The sequence below is a fragment of the Gadus morhua genome, chromosome 23, assembly GCF_902167405.1.
Source record: "Gadus morhua chromosome 23, gadMor3.0, whole genome shotgun sequence".
Lineage (NCBI taxonomy): Eukaryota > Metazoa > Chordata > Actinopteri > Gadiformes > Gadidae > Gadus > Gadus morhua.
In genome coordinates, this window is record NC_044070.1 from 16,518,263 (window position 1) to 16,535,594 (window position 17,332).

Sequence of the window (17,332 nt, forward strand, 5' to 3'; positions counted from 1 at the left end):
TCACCCAGGCTCAGAGCACCAGTGGCATCGCGCTCAGGGAGCAATATGTGGAATTGGATACGATTGACGCTGCTGATGTTCTGACCAATCACAACAGACTCCAGACTTTCGTTGCCAGTCCTGTTTTTTATACTTGCGTTGTGATTTTCCAGGGGGGATATGTGTAATACCTGATGACGTGGTGTAAGAATCGCTAAAACCCTAGTATTGAGCACAGTTAAGCTTATTTTACCAACAGCTGCAAGGCAGGTAATAAAGGGTGCTGCGCAGAAAAATGCCCCCAGAAACATGGGCACAGAAACATTCATATTTTCAGAAAAGGATGCCATTTCATGAAAGCCAGATTTCAGCCTTATGTTTCGCAGATTGGGCTCCACTGACATGCTTCAGTCGGTTCATAAAAAAAGTGTCTTGGAACTGCTGTTCAGAATGTTGGGCACAGAGAGTCTGCACTCAGAGGACAGTAGTCATCAAAGAGTCTGATGGGAGATTTGTAATGTAATTTTTCTCTATTTTTTTCTCTTGTAAGTCTTTTTTCTCCGGACCATTAACTTCCCAATTTAAACAGTTTTCTGTGGCCCATTACTTTGACAGCTATTTTCTTTTAGCCTCTGTAGTCTATAAGCCTAAACTCAGAAACCCCAAAAAACAGAATCCAATATTGTGTTTTCTTGCTGAAATCCTTTCCCTCTAAGCCATGTCAAACAGTGCTTTCAATCATACACTTAATTCTGGATCATTGATCGCATTACAATCGGGTGCCAGGCACAGGTTTGTCTGAAAGAGGATAGCCCAGACTGTTTCATGAGCAAGCCCCCTTTTTAGGTCGTGATTATGAATGTCCTTCTGGTATTTCAGTTCCAACCGACTGCTGTTGGAGGAGAAACGGGCAACTGAGCATGTTGAGTGGCATTTTAGATCCGCTGACCTTTCGGTTCACACTCTTGAGTGGCATGGGTGTGATCCTTTTTAAATTAACTGTGTGTGCCATTTCATCCTGTGTGGCATGGGGGAATTGCCCAGTGGAGTGCATGTCTGTGGTCTTTCTGACAGAGATATGGGCATGTGTGGACGCCATTTTGGACCTAATTGCCTGGATAAGGACTTGATGTTCCTAAAGACAGTGCTACAGCCTCGCCTACGGGCTCTTATGATCGCCATGGAGATAGTGAGTCCGTCTCCTCCCACCATCTTGTGTGTTTGCCTTCACTTTCCCTTCAAGTCTCTTTTGTCTTTTTGGGGCGTCTGGTTCTCTCTCTCTATAACTACTATTCCCTCTTGCTCTCTCCATCTATCGTCCTCCCTTTGACTCTCAACATCTTTATCTACCTTGCTCTCTCTTCCACTCTCTCTCTCTTCCACTCTCTCTCTCTCTCTCTCTCTCTCTCTCTCTCTCTCTCTCTCTCTCTCTCTCTCTCTCTCTCTCTCTCTCTCTCTCTCTCTCTCTCTCTCTCTATACCCCTCTGTCTCTTGCTGGCTCTCCCTCCATCCATCCTCCTCTCTCTCTCTCTGCTATCCTATATGTCTATGCTGGGGGAGTTTCAAGGGGCCCATAAACAAAACACTGTAGACGGTGGGGAGGTAGACATTAACTTCCCCGGATAAGAAGGTAGATAAACGGCTGTGTGTGTGTGTGTGTGTGTGTGTGTGTGTGTGTGTGTGTGTGTGTGTGTGTGTGTGTGTGTGTGTGTGTGTGTGTGTGTGTGTGTGTGTGTGTGTGTGTGTGTGTGTGTGTGAGTTTGCGTCTCTCTGCTCATGTGTGTGTGTGAGTGTGTGTGTGTGTGTGTGTGTGAGTGTGTGTCGGGGGAGTAGGATCAAGGAGAAATACAGCCATCAGACGGAGCAGTGTTGGCGGGGACGTCCCGATAGGCGACGTAGAGAAACAGAAGCCGAGACCTTATCAATCCAAACCTTGTGTGGCCTCCTCCTCCCTCCTAGGCTGCACCACGGCTGTTGGCAGGCGCTGTTGTCGGAGATAGGGAGAGAGGGAGAGGGAGAGACAGAGAGAGACAAAGAGAGAGAGATTAAGACGGATGCCTGAATGAATATGCAGGAGGGACAGTTAACGTTAAGCACATGGTGGAAGCGTAATCATAACTGGCAGCAGAACTGTAGCATTATCACCTGCAGTAATAGTGGTGGTGCTGGTGGAAGTCGTAGCAGCAGTGCCGTTGAGCTGCTACTGGGGAGGGTTCAGTCCTGTTGAATGAACCTTTCTCCAAACATGTTCCTCAAGGCCGGGAACAAAGGACCCCAGGACATTATCTCAGGCAGCCTTCTGTGATCCCTTTCTGTTTGAGGTCTTTCATCGTAACTTCACTTTCAATCTAAATCACTTTGACCTTTCTTTCTCTTTCTTCCTCTTTCTTTCCAGTTTCCTTTCTTCTTTCTTTCTTTCTTTCTTTCTTGTATTACTATTCCTGTTTAAAAACTCTCCCTATTGATGTCTTCCACACAACTGCAACTGCCTTGAAAACTCTCATCGGAACACACACTCACACACACTCAGACGTACACACACACACACGTTACGCATACACACAGATAACAAACATTCACGCACATCCCACATATACGTGCACACACATTTACTCACATGTTGTGCAACCACACAGATCACACACACGCACACACACTCATATCACACACACACACACACACATACGCACACATCCCACACACATGCACGGATGGCTGGCTCATCGTGGTCTATTGGGGCTGTCGGTAATTACCGCCCACCTGCTTTGCCACCAGGGGGGACAGGCCCATGCAAGAGAGAGTGCGCCCGTTGAAACTCATGTGACTGCACATAAAAGTGCATCGAGACCCAAATCAACATATAGACACACACACACACACACACACACACACACACACACACACACACACACACACACACACACACACACACACACACACATATAGAACTATGCTTAAATTGTCAGGCTCTGTCTCTTTCCATCTCTCTCTCTCTCTCTCTCTCTCTGTCTCTGTCTCTGTCGCTGTCTCTCTCTCTGTCTCTCTCTCTCTCTCTCTCTCTCTCTCTCTCTCTCTCTCTCTCTCTCTCTTCTCCTCCAATTCGATAAAACTTCAATGGCATGATATTTAAATTGATAAACGTGTTGCCAAAGCATAAAAAACAAATATGTGCATATTTGTAGATATTGTACCAAGCACATATAAAAACAAATTGATAAAATTCAATAAATAAAATAAATGTAAACACAATCTAGTGCATGTCTGAATTTTCACTCTCTGATTTTATTGTGATTTTATTTATTTTTCTTTCTCTCTGATTTGCTGATACAAACTCCCCAGCCGGCTGAGCCGGGCTGCATTTACATTTCCACCAAGTAGCAGTTGTTGTATCTCATCCTTTTTCTCGTCCGTTTTAGTAAATGTGGCTTTACGAATTTAAGGATTTTAATTTTATCGGTTTAATTATATTTGGTACAGTTAAGAGAAAGTTAGACTCTGTCTCTTTTCACCTATTTCACACCTATACAATTCATAAACCATGTGTTACCGATAGTGGGCACTCTAAGATAAGTGGTCACCATATAATAATATAATGTATACATGTTGTCTTGTCTCGTTTTAAAGGGATATAGGTAGTACAAGCTGTGTGCCTATGGGATAGTTGGGAAAATGATTTTCCAATCGGTTTGTTTCTCTCTCCCGCTCTCTCTCTCTCTCCCGCTCTCACACTCTCCCGCTCTCTCTCTCTCTCCCGCTCTCACACTCTCCCTTGCTCTCTCTCTCTCTCTCTCTCCCGCTCTCACTCTCTCCCGCTCTCCCGCTCTCACAGTCTCCCTTGCTCTCTCCCTCTCTCCCGCTCTCACAGTCTCCCTTGCTCTCTCTCTCTCTCTCCCGCTCTCTCGCTCTCTCTCTCTCTCTCTCTCTCCCTCTCTCCCGCTCTCACACTCTCCCTTGCTCTCTCTCTCTCTCTCTCTCTCTCTCTCTCCCGCTCTCACTCTCTCCCGCTCTCCCACTCTCACAGTCTCCCTTGCTCTCTCTCTCTCTCCCGCTCTCTCTCTCTCTCTCTCTCTGTCTCTGTCTCTGTCTCTGTCTCTCTCTCTCTGTGTGGACCTGCATATGAACTCTCTGCCAATGTGATCCTATCTCTCCAGCCTCACATCTCCAGCCATGCGTGCATTCTTTTTTCTCTCATTACCTCTCCCTCGCTTGGCACCTCGCCTCCTCTGTCTAGGGGCTATCTCTCTTGTCAGCGTTCCTTCTGTCACTCTCTTCTTTCTCTCCATTTCTCTCTCCCCCTTCACCCCCTCTTCTCAGTGTGTCTACATGTCTTTGTCTCTATCTCTCCGTCAGACGTTAAGGGGGGTCTCTCTGTTTCTCTCTCTAACCGTCTTCCACTTTTCCCTCTCCATCCCTTGTCCTCAAAGTATGTCTGCCTTTCTCTTTCTCTCAGTCTGACGGCCTGGGTTGCTCTCTTTCTAGCTTTCTCTTTTCCTAAATTTCTTTCTCTCTCCACACCTTTTTTCTCATGGCGTCCGTCTCCTTCTTTTTTCTCTTTCCCCATCTGACTGTGTGATGAGGTATCTCTGATCGTATCCCGCTCGTTGTCAGACTGTATGTCTGTCTGTCTCTCTCCCCCTCTGAGTCAGTCTAATGGCGCGTTTCCACTGCAGGGTGCGGAACGGATCGGATCGCAAAGGTGCGGGTCGGGTCGCGTTTCCACCGCCAAAAGTGGGCGTGACCCGGACTTTGCCGTACCCGTTCCGGCCCCTGGGACTCCTCCGTTGCGGTACCCAAAACGAGACCAGACGCCTGAAAGGGTCCCGTGAAATTCTAGCTACACCCCCCCTCCGTTGATTGGTCGACAAAATCGTCACTTCCGGGTGACGCGGGGATAAAAACAAACAAACAGTAGCCTCGAGGTATTATTCTTTACAATTAACATGTCGCGTAAAAAGCTTGCTTGGGCGAACAAGGAGGTGGAGACGTTCGTCTGCATTCTTGGGGAGGATTTACGATGTTTACGTAGCTGCCGCGGCGACCGACATCAGGCCTACCACCAAGGGTACTGTCGGCAGTGGAAACGCGACCTCGGAACTGAGCTGGGCTATACCGCCCCCTCCCTACCGCACCTTTGCGATCCGATCCGTTCCGCACCCTGCAGTGGAAACGCGGCATAATGGCGCGTTTCGGATCGCAAAGGTGCGGTAGGGAGGGGGCGGTATAGCCCAGCTCAGTTCCGAGGTCGCGTTTCCACTGCCGACAGTACCCTTTGTGGTAGGCCGGATGTCGATCGCCGCGGCAGCTACGTAAACATCGTAAACAACTTCTTCCTCCCCAAGAATGCAGACGAACGTCTCCGCCTCCTTGTTTGCCCAAGCAAGCGTTTTTCGCAACATGTTAATTGTAAAGAATAATACCTCGAGGCTACTGTTTGTTTGTTTTTATCCCCGCGTCACCCGGAAGTGATGATTCTGTCGACCAATCAACGGAGGGGGTGTGTAGCTAGAATTTCCCGGGACCCTTTCAGGCGTGTCGTCTCGTTTTCGGTACCCCAACGGAGGAGTCCCGAGAACGAGGCCGGAACGGGTACGGCAAAGTCCGGGTCACGCCCACTTTTGGCGATGGAAACGCGACACGATCCGCACCTTTGCGATCCGATCCGTTCCGCACCCTGCAGTGGAAACGCGCCATAAGTCTCTCGCCCGCTCCCTCTCTCGCTCTCTCCTCTTTACTTGTGAAACATGTGTGTGTCGGCGGAGATGGGCCGGATCACACAGGAGAGCTGGACCAGAGGGCCCCCCCACTGTGCCTCCCTCGGCCTGGCTCTTATCATCTCTTCTCTCTTTCTTTTCATCTCTCCGTGCTCTCGCCATGTGCTCGCCTTGAGCTCGCTTCGCCGCCATTAGATACAAACGGTGGAAGCGGGCGCCAGCGAGGTAGATCAGTGTTTGAAAATTGTTTGCGCACTCCCAAATGTCCTCCAAGTGGAACACTGGAGTAAGGGGGTTGTTGAGTGTGTGCGGATGTGTAGCAGTGTGTCTGTGTGTGCATGTCTGAGTGTGTGGGTCGGTGGGTAGGTGTGTGTGTGTGTGCGTGTGTGTCTGTGTGTGTAAGTGTGCACGCGTGGAATAAGGGGTACTATGGGGCGTGTGTTGTAAGTGTGTGTGAAAACACGGGCGGAAATGGAAATACACAAAAACACAAACACAAAGGTACATTTCCAGCTCAACTTTTCGGCTCTATATGTGTGATAGTATATCAGACTCACACCACTGCATGAGAAATCGTTCAATATCTCTATGAAATAGCATCAGGGGGTCTTTGATGGAATCTTCCAAAGCAATATTGACGGCACAGCCTACTTAGCTGGAATAAATTGAGGAATGCAATATAGTCCTTCAATTTTGTTTTGATATATTGAATTTCACCTTTTTTCCCCTGAATAGTTACTGTCCCATCCACGGCAAATCAAACAATATTACATTTCTTATTAAAAAACAGTGATCCATGACCCCTTAGCCACTTATTGAAACACAGCAAGTCACAGAAGTTGCACGCAAACGTCCGCAAACACACACACACACACATACACACACACACACACTCACACACACAAACACACACATACAGTTATCAGAGTTATCAGCACATCAAACCCACAGTCTGATTTCAGATAGACGCATGCTCCTACCTGATTCATATTTTGGTGAATCAACCATCTGGCCAAATATTCTCATTCCCTACCTAGTGGTAATATGCTCACCATATTCCAGCATTATCCCCTAGAAATCACTTCATTAGGATTAGAAATACAGGAGATCAATAATGGATTATTATTTCTTGACTTTGAATTGTTACAGGTTGGACATTCTGCCTGTGTGTCCATGGAAATAAGTAAAAATGGGATTTGGCTCTATAAGATGTTCTTACACACCATCGATACATGTAACTGTCTGTGTCTTATTAGGCCACACACAGAGGATTGGGTGTGGAGGGTCAGTGCAGAGTTATTTTCAGACCAAAATCTCATCTCACACTATCTCCAGGATATGATTTGAGATCTGAAACGTGAGAGAAAAGAAAAGTAGTTTGAAACCCTACCTTAGATGTCTACAGCAGACCCCCGCTCAGACCTTTTTAGAACAGCATTTTGAATTCATAAACACACTATTGGATATTTCGCGACATAAAAAAAAAAGAATATCGTGCTGAAACATGTTTCCATTTCGCACCGCCCTCCTTGTTTTACTCCCGGGAATCTCACCCTTTCTTGTTGCGTGTTTTGTGCGTGTTTCTCCATGCAGAGGGGACCCCGTACACCTGGTGGGTCGGCCGAGGGAGCGAGAAGCACTTCTACTGGGGCGGCTCGGGGCCTGGAGTCCAGAAGTGTGCGTGCGGGATCGACCGGAACTGCACCGACCCCAAATACGACTGCAACTGTGACGCCGACCAAAAGCAGTGGTGAGCTGTGCGCCTCTCTCCACGACCCCCCCCCCCCCCCCCCCCAAATGACTAGCAGAGAGACCGGACATAGATCACACCATAAAGACATGAGTGAATGTATACCGTGTGGTAGACCCCACTGGGAACACAAACTACCTAAAAAAGCGTCTGCTAAATGCCCTTAATGTAAATGTAACTACCTGACCCGGGCAGTGTTATTGCAGCTCCGTGCCACTTGAGGGAGACCGGACAGCAATTTATTGATTCAATTATCTGGTAACTGCTAGTTCAATTAAGTAAGTGTATTGGATTCGCTTCATTCAAATGAATTCCATGGTGTTTGGCACTGAGTCCAGGTTGAGGTGAGCATTTAGATTGGTCTAGGAAAGTACAAGCAAAGGACCCTTGGGTTTCTCACCTGGCAACAAATCGCCAACCTATCAATCTTCCTATTACAGCCATATGAGAGCTAGCGAAAAACTGCTGCTACACCGTTACTAAAGTATGTTGAAAAAATGTAAATCTTATCGCCAATGCTATGGCCGAGATTTCTAAATTCATTAATTATTATATTTATGAATTAATCAAACAAAATTAAATGAGAGGGAGGCGGGATATAGAGGTGGGGTTAAAATTCCTCCGGAGCCAAACCCACCTACGTAACCCAACCCCCCCCCCCCCCCCCCCAGCTGTCATCCGAACCCATTAGCTCTGATTTACCATATGGCGTGTGTGTGTGTGTGTGTGTGTGTGTATTTTTGTATGTCGCTGTGTATGTGTGGGTGGCAGCGAAGCCTTGGACTGTCACCTCAGAGGAGTGTTATAGCTTCAGAGGTGTACAAGGTGTTAGAGTTCAGGCAGCAGAGGCTGTCGGACTGGGTGTGTGTGTGTGTGTGTGCGTGTGTGTGTGTGCGTGTGTGTGTGTGCGCGTTCGTGAATGCATGCAGGTGTTTCACAACAAGAGCGAGGTATATATCTGGAGTGTGAGTTTGTTGTATCCCTGTCCAAAGCTTTGGGACTGTGCGTTAGACACAAACACAAACAGGACACACGCACACACACACACACACACACACACACACACACTCCTTGTTTCTTGAGTGATTGTATTCCCAATTATTATTTTTCAATTACTTTAACTCATTATATGTGCTTGTCCGCAATGTCTTGTTCCTCGGTTGGGTGAGTTTGGATGTAGCACCCCATAACAATTTCCACTCATTAAATACAGTTTAAACGGAAGACACATGCGCATGCACACACACACACACACACACACACACACACACACACACACACACACACACACACACACACACACACACACACACACACACACACACACACACACACACACACGCGCACAGACACACACAGAAACGCCACCACCAACAATCACTTGCATACACACACAAACGCCACCAACAACAAACACACACACACACGCACACACACACACACACACACACACAGAACCCCCACACAAACAACACCAGCAACACACACACATCCTATTAAAGGTACCCACCTTTGAAATCATTGTTAACATTCTCAGAGGCCTTTCCCTAGAAAGGACAGGCCTCCCTGTGCTATAAACATCTTGTCCCCCTGTCACACAGTTTTTTCTTTTGTAATTGATTGGTTAAGACATACCTCCACAGTATGAAGATTGCTCCGTTGAGATGTAGGGAGAGTGGAAGCATTCACCCGTTCCGTTCTCCAATCTAACTCCCATCCCACGACCTTCCTATCCGCTCATCCATCTCTATTTTAGGAATCTTGCTCATTTGTTACCATTGCGTCATTTATTTTGTAGGCCAACGTGTGGATTAATATTCCTCGTGCTATTTCCAAACACTATGGATATCTCATTAGCTCTGCCCGAAGGGAGGATTAGCGCAGGAGCAAGAACCCTATTTATTTAGTTATTAATGTATTTTGCTTGTATTACTTAGAAATGCATCGGAAGTTTTGATTTTGTGTGCATTCATTATTTTTGAAAAATGTGTACAATTTGTTTTTTGCTCCATTCCCACCAGATACAAAAACCAACAAACACCCACTTACATCAGGCTTTTGTATTCAGTGGGAAAGGTTATGGGAATTGGCCTTCATTCCCAGGACAAATGACTCAGCCTCTTTATCGACTGCCGCTCTGATCAGCTGTGATTGAAACATGGCAGTCGGACATGCTAAATTTGTCTGGCACGATGAGGCGCATTGAGGTTCCAGACACATAAATAGATAGGAACAACCTTCAACTGTGATTTTGTTCTTTGTATCGTTCCAAATGAGTCAGCACCGAGTTTAAAAGAGAAACTGAATAAGTAACAGTTATAAAAAGAAGGAACCACGCTAGAACTTACATTTTCCCGGACCTCCGTGCTGCCTCCTACTGATCACTAACCCGGTATTCCGATGCGTTCGTGACGTCCAACGGAACATGCCGGAAAACAAAACTACAGGCATATTCGTCTACTGGTAATGGGAAAGGAGTCGATCGCCTATTTTTAGCGAGTTTTACAGTGCAGATGTTGATGGAACAGGTGTAAATGTAGAGGCTACGGCCTAATGGTTTTGGCCTATCAAAGAGCACACAGTCTTTTAACCACGCACACAGGCGGCGATAAGAAAACCCTCATTTAGATTGCTTAATTTAATTTACAGTCTACAATAATAATAATTAATAATTAAACTTCAAGAACTTCCCTCCGGACCACATTATTGGACATTACTTTCTGCAATGTGTTAAGAACAAAGAGAACGGTTATTGCGACAATGGAAGAAAAACTCATTAAAATAATAACTTCAATTTCTACATTGTCTTACATAACTAACACTTTCGGTCGCAACTGTGCTGCCCGAGAAAAAATAGCCAAGCCCCCTCTGCTTCGGAGTTTTTGCTCCTGTATTTCCTAACCTCCTCGAATCTGCTTCCCTCCCGAAGGAGAGAGGACTCGGGGCTCCTGGTCTACAAGGACCACCTGCCCGTCAGCCAGGTTGCCGTGGGCGACACCAACCGACCGGGCTCCGAAGCCAAGCTGACGGTGGGGCCGCTTCGTTGCCAGGGAGACGGTGAGTGCCGAGAGTATAAGGCCTGAGGAGTGTTTGTCTGAGTGTGTGTGTGTGTGTGTGTGTGTGTGTGTGTGTGTGTGTGTGTGTGTGTGTGTGTGTGTGTGTGTGTGTGTGTGTGTGTGTGTGTGTGTGTGCGTGTCAACAGGTGATTGGACAGGAAATGAGATGTGAAGATCGTTTTGCTGCAAAAGAAAATGCCTGTGTATTAAAGGGCCGAAAGTGCGGCGGTGAGTGAGTCACCGCTTTGTCTGCCCGGAATGTCCCGCTATCACCCAGTACGTTGTTTGGACGAGTGGCGCGCTATGATTGATGTCCGCGCCACATCTTACTGAACATCGGTGTAAGTTTGTACTTTGTCTCCGCTGAAATTGGGTTTAGCGGAGCGGCAAACTGAATTAACCAATAAACAAATTAATAAAACAGCCCGTGTTCTTAATGCCTCGGACACATGCTAGGCGTTTTCGGTTGTCACTTTTACCGATTGACGTGCATGTGACACACGCCGTGAAACGAATGAAATGCTTAATAAACAAACTTTCGAGAAAGCCCGAAATGCTTGTGCAACACCCTAAAAACCTCACACCATTTTGTACAGAATATGTCGATGGAAGGTAATTGCCCATTAAAGACAATGGAACAGAGACCTGTCTTTGTAAATGCCTTTCAGAGCTGTCACATTTCGTATCTGGTCCTGAACTTCCCCATTAGCGTTAGTTTTCCATGAAAATTGACTTTTTGACTTTTACTTTGCCGTCATTTGCTCGGTAAACCATGCATTGCTAGAAATGTTCTAGTGCATGAGAAAGGGGAAGAAAAGACAGAGAGTCCATTTGTAGTAGGGCGCAATTGGCCGCATTGTCTTCCAGAGAATGTGATTCATTGTGTGCACAGGTGAGGGGGAAAGAACACAGCAATTTAAGCACACACAATTTAGAACCACTGTGGTTGGGTCTGGTGCTGTTGGCTGTTGATCGTTACTCCTGGGTCTAATTAGAGTGTGTATGTGTGTGTATTTATGGGCATGGGTGTGGTTGTGTGGTTGTGCACACATAGAAGTGTGTGTGTGTGCGTGTGCGTGTGCGTGTGTGTGTGTGTGTGTGTGTGTGTCTGTGTTGCAGTCCCACAACCCATTATAGAATCATCGCACTTATTATTTTATGAAAGTGCTGTTACACACTTTTTATTTGTAGTCCTTATTGTTGCCTATGTAGGTGGTGGTGTTACCCACTGGGACCAACACTATCTTTTTGTATGTTTGCCTGCATTTTCTCGTCCAAGTTGTTAATGTTATCTTTACTGTGACATTCTGGGTGCCAGTCCACTGTAGGATCAAAACACAGCAACACAAATGTCATATTTCAGTGAAGTTAGAGACTTAATTAGTCTTGGAGAAGGAAAAAATAATAAATTGGACAGGCCTAAGAAAACCTAGCTATCGGGCACAATTTGTTTTTCTAATTTGTTTGCAATATGGACTTTAAATGTCACTTTTGAGGAATATACCTCATTAATAATTTGTGGTTTTCTCTCACCTTCTTTGTAATTGTATTCCCTACTGTTCTGTAGCAGATATTGTTGTTTGTGTTCATATCACCGGCGATTCTCATGCAACAGAAATAGCAACATAGAAAATCGCATTTGAGGTTTTAAGTGGAGTAATGTCACACTCTTCCTCTGTGTATTCCAAACTCTCTCTCTCTTTTTATCTCTCTGTCCCCCCCTCCTCCTCTCTGATTCCCACTTCCCTTCTTTCCTCCTCTCTTTTTTTTCTCTCTATCTTCCCTCTTCTCTCTCCCCTCCCAGCGCTCTCTCCCTCTATCTCTCGCTCCCTTGCTGTCTCTCTCCCTCTATCTCTCGCTCCCTTGCCGTCTCTCTCCCTCTTTGGACTTAACAGATAATAGCAGCATGAAGGGCATTGTATCAAATTGTGATTTGGGAATCGGCTTTGTGATGTCACCGCACTCGCCAGAGATTTGTACTTATTTATTTTTGTATTTATTTTTGTTTGAGCGCTTTGCAGAGAGATAATCTCCTCTGAACTGGAAGAGCCGTCAGGCCTTTCAGCCACGGTGGAGGAGCCGTAAGCATGAACCGTCGGTGATGGCTAATGTATTTTTTAATTAGCATCGGCACAGACACACACCTACCCATGGGCCCGGACAGGCGCACACACACAAACTGACACACACACACACACACACACACACACACACACACACACACACACACACACACACACAAACAAACACGTAAGCACAGGCATGCACATCTACCCATGGTTCTGCACGCGCGCACACACACACAGAGAAACTCAGACACGCATGGACAGGCAGAGCGACGATATCAGAGTTCATATCCTGATATCAGAGTTTATATCCCGATATCCAGCCAATTACATAGAGCTCAGAACACATTATCTGTTGGACTTTTGTCTTTGCTTCATTTTAACTCTCTTTTCCTATTTCCTACTGAAATATATATAATATACCTGTCTGTGTGTGTGTTTGGGTGTGTGTGTAGGGGTATTTGCATGTGTGTGTGTGTGGGGGGGGGGGGGGGGCGTGTGCGTGTGTGTTTGGGCGTATGCATGTGTGTGTTTGTGTGTGTGTGTGTGTGTGTGTGTGTAATAGAGAGGCCATCTCCCAGTTATGGTTCTTACAGTCCATTCATTATGTATGTCTGTCCGAGTTTCAGTCAAACATAAAGTGACCTGGTTCTGTCAAGGGAGCAGTACACGACACCTGCTGTACCGTTTTCCCCCAGCCCCGGTGTCGCACTCATTATGGTCCTATCATCAACTAGCTGCCTAGTGCCACGCTCAATAGTTTCCCTCTATCATGGTGCATTATGGCTGCATAAAAAGAAACTAAATTAATTGAATGACTTATTATGTTATATATCTGTGTGCGTGTGTGTGTGTGTGTGTGTGTGTGTGTGTGTGTGTGTGTGTGTGTGTGTGTGTGTGTGTGTGTGTGTGTGTGTGTGTGTGTGTGTGTGTGTGTGTGTGTGTGTGTGTACGAAGGTACGTGCCATTTCCATGGAAACGGCCATTAATAAAGATGGATCCATCTGTCACATGCATAAGCTATATTCTCCTTGTGTGTCTTACTCAATTAACTAAGGTACGGAGTGTGTCTGCGTGTGTGTGGAACATGTGTGTGTGCCCAGGGAGATGAAGTGAAAAAATAAATAAATGAGTTGTCAAATAGAGATGATTTTGAGATATGACGATATTGTCATGGTGATAGTCTCTAGAAAAGTAGATCTTACAGTCTACACCAGCCTATTAAGGAATCTTAAACCTGTATTAAATATTTCACGGGTGAATAGGTACCCCTAATAAGATTGATAAATCGAATAGCGACTGCAGAGCCAGTGAGAACGATGACGATTGGTCGATATTTAATAGGTTTCCATGGCCAAAATGAATTATGTCTCTGGCAGTTGTGGAAAGTCTTAAAAAACGGTGTGTCTGGTGTATGTGTGTTTCCATCTGTCTCTTGGGATTCGTCTTTATGGCTAAAATATTAATTAGCGAGCATAAGTTTGGCGGTCTTGTCAGACAAACTACTGTGTTTATGCTCTATTTAGTGTGTGTGTGTGTGTGTCTTTGCTCAAGCTAAAAATGATTTCCATTTCCATGACTAGCTTAATGGAGGCCTACACTGTCACAGGCGGACAGAGAAGAATTATGCCCATTTATGGATGTTAAAAGGCTTTGGACATTTTAATGGATGGGAATGAAAAAAGATGAGAGCAAATGAAGCATGGCAGCCTATATTCTGTCATTATACCACCCAATATAGCGTACCTGCTACCATAACCTCTACCTCATTACAGTCTATAAATAAAGAATTTCAAGGGGTCACCAATGACTGTCCAAACCTCAATCCATCGGTTAGGATTTGTTTATAGCAAATAATGCAAGGTCACGTTTATATGCTATGTCCATGTGTCATTCTTTGCATTAATAGAGGTCACGTGGTACCACCAGGTCCCGACAGAGTGGACTATGGCTGGCAGGAGGTCAATGGTTTAGTAGGGCGATGACAGGGGTAAAATGGATCTTTACGCTGGCGTCTGTATATGCACAATTGTCCCTGAGACAAAAACAGTATCACATTTCAATATTTGCCGGATTTTCAGTAGGAAGAAATTATACTTGAATCGTGCCTGACTGTCGGATGCATTATTATTACGACAGTAAAAACAGTGTTTTATATAAGAAACGAATAATAACCAATATCCCGCTATAACTAGAAAGTGTTATTGTAATTATTCGCCAGCATCTTTCTAGAAGAATTGTTTGTTGAATAAAACATTCTAAAGTCCTCTCTCATCTCATCCTGCCTAAGCAAACAGATTCTCGGTGGCGTCTTGTTTGGATAAACGTTAGCCAGTGACAGCAGCAGTATGGTCCAAGGTGCGCCTTAATTAGGAAAACAGATAAAAAACTATTTGCAGTGCACAAATGACAGGTGTGAAATAATTACCTGGACGATCTAAAAGATAGGGGCACGTTTACCCTGAATATACAGTACCTGGACCCCTTCGCAGATGGCTCCATTTGCTGAGAAAGACAGGACTCGAGGAGTATTTAAAAATGCATGGCAAAGGGGTGAATATAATTAAAGCTTGCATCAGAGCTAACTTCAGCACATCTCTTCATCCAGAGAGAGGGTTTACTTCATTCCTCCCAGTTACAAAAATGCGACAAATAAATACCGTAATGACCACAACAAGACACTATCAATGAGCAACAGAATGAATAAATGCCAGAATCTGCTATCCCAATTAGCATAGGGGTGCTCATGTAGTCCAAGTAAAGGTCTGCTTTTTAATGTTAGTATTATTACAAAGATCCTTGTTAAATCCACCGACCGCTGCACAAAGCAAAGCCCACGCTTGTGTCACAAAGGGTAACTCTGACAAATTGGGGACTTTAGCTTGAAATAGACGCTCAAGAGCTTTGTTATCGAGCGTTACCTTCTCTGCCTTGACCACTAAGCACCTCACCTTCAGACACCTGCATCTGCGTGTGCGTGTCTCTCTGGTCACACGGGACTATTTTGGGATCTTAGTTTCAAAAGTTCCTCCAACCTTTTGTTCTGAGCGCTGAGAGTGAAACAGGCTGTTAGCAGGGGAGGCAAATGAGAGAAGCAACAGGAACTCATTAGGAAGAAGTGACGGGGCCGAGATAATAAAGGTCACTCATCAACATTGATGGTACAGACTGTGAAACTGTTTGTGTGTGTGCGGAAGTGTATATGTGTGTGACTGTGTAGCATTCCGTGAGAGAGACAAACTGTGCCTGGAAATTGGGCTTGACACAGCGTATGGCTGACAGTGTGTGTCTCTGTGATTGTGCCAGCGGTCGTGTTCCCTCATACATCCATGTTAATAACCTGGGTCAAAACAGTCGGTCATCCTTACCATCTGGATGCATTGGCACATGACCCACCTGGTCATGCGAAGACAGATGAATCACCCAGTTGGCTCCCCGACCCAGCGTCACCTAATGCTCATTATGTTTCCCTCCACGGTTCACTGAGGTTTCCCAGGTTCTCGGATTTGCCGGCCAGAGGTGAAATCTATTGAGCTGTCACCAACAGCATAGTCAGTATGGAATGTAAAGCCGAAATAAGTTAAGTTTGACCACTAGAGGGCAGAAAGATCGTGCTTCGCTCATGAACGACCAGTGCTAACAAACTAAATATTTTGTCCCAGGATCTATGATCTTGTTTCCCGAGTGTTTGGTCATCCAAAAAACATCTGTTAGCAAACTCACAGTTTAAATGATGTGCTTTTATGAGGTATAGCAAGGAAGTGGTAAAAACAAGCACCATATGGCAGGGTTTTGGAGAACTAGACAGAGCTGAAGGACACAGAGAATTTAAAAACGAATTAATTACATAACTTGGTATGAAATATGAAATAACGTCAGGGTCGGTACTGGTGGTGGCTCAGGGTTCTGTGGGACTGATTAACATTTCAGTTTGCTAAAAAGCAAAAACGTAAAGGTTTTCGCCAAATCATTTCTGATCTCTTTTTAGAAAATCGGTCTGTGTAGGTCACTAGGTGAGTTTAGACAAATTGTCAGGGTTTTCAAAATCTATCTGTTGTTAGTTGGAATTCAAAATGTTATTCGATCCACAGGCATTATCCTTTTTTTTATTTAATAACAAGAACATTCATGTCCTTCCTCTCAGTGTCCCCAATATGTACTACTTTCCAGTTGTCTGGAATAAACAATAACAAGACTAAAATGGGCATAATCCTGTATTAATAACCGTGCTCGTCAGAAACAACTTTGGATGTACGCATTAATCCCCAAATGAAGCGTTCAGCAGTAAGCGTTTACACAATTATAACCATTTATGTGGCTTCCGTCCAGTTCATCAACGTTGAACGGAAAATATGGATACACCCCAGGTGTGTGTGTGTGTGTGTGCGTGTGTGTGTGTGTGTGTGTGTGTGTCTAGTAGCATATGTGTGTTGTGTGTGTACACCTGTGCACAAGTTATGTCGAGCTCAAGTTACCAGCGGCCACTGTGGTGTCGTTACAGCGAGAGAGGGGGAGAGAGGGGCAGCAAGGGAGGCAGCTAGAGAGGCGGCTAGGGGAGTGACTAGGGGAGAGCGACGGTAGGAGAGCCTAGAAAGGAGAAAGGTGGCTAAAGAGGTTGCTAAATATGTGGCTAAAGAGCCAGAATCCCCAAGTGAGAAGGGTGGGCAAGGCCTCATCATTCAGCCACAAGGCTACAGTGCCCGGTGCAATGAGAAGGAGACGGTTTCTGGAGAAGAAGTGATGACAGAGGGTGATATTTTCTATTAGACA

The 17,332-nt window shown here is 45.5% G+C and overlaps 1 protein-coding gene across 1 annotated transcript in view; it reads left to right on the plus strand.

Moving 5' to 3' along the window:
* Positions 1 to 17,332, plus strand: part of cntnap2a (contactin associated protein 2a) — a 314,072-nt gene that overhangs the window by 243,776 nt on the left and 52,964 nt on the right. The window contains exons 16-17 of the mRNA XM_030348959.1: positions 7,284 to 7,440; positions 10,370 to 10,497. Coding sequence (XP_030204819.1) covers positions 7,284 to 7,440; positions 10,370 to 10,497 — 285 coding nt within the window. The remainder of the gene's footprint in view (positions 1 to 7,283; positions 7,441 to 10,369; positions 10,498 to 17,332) is intronic.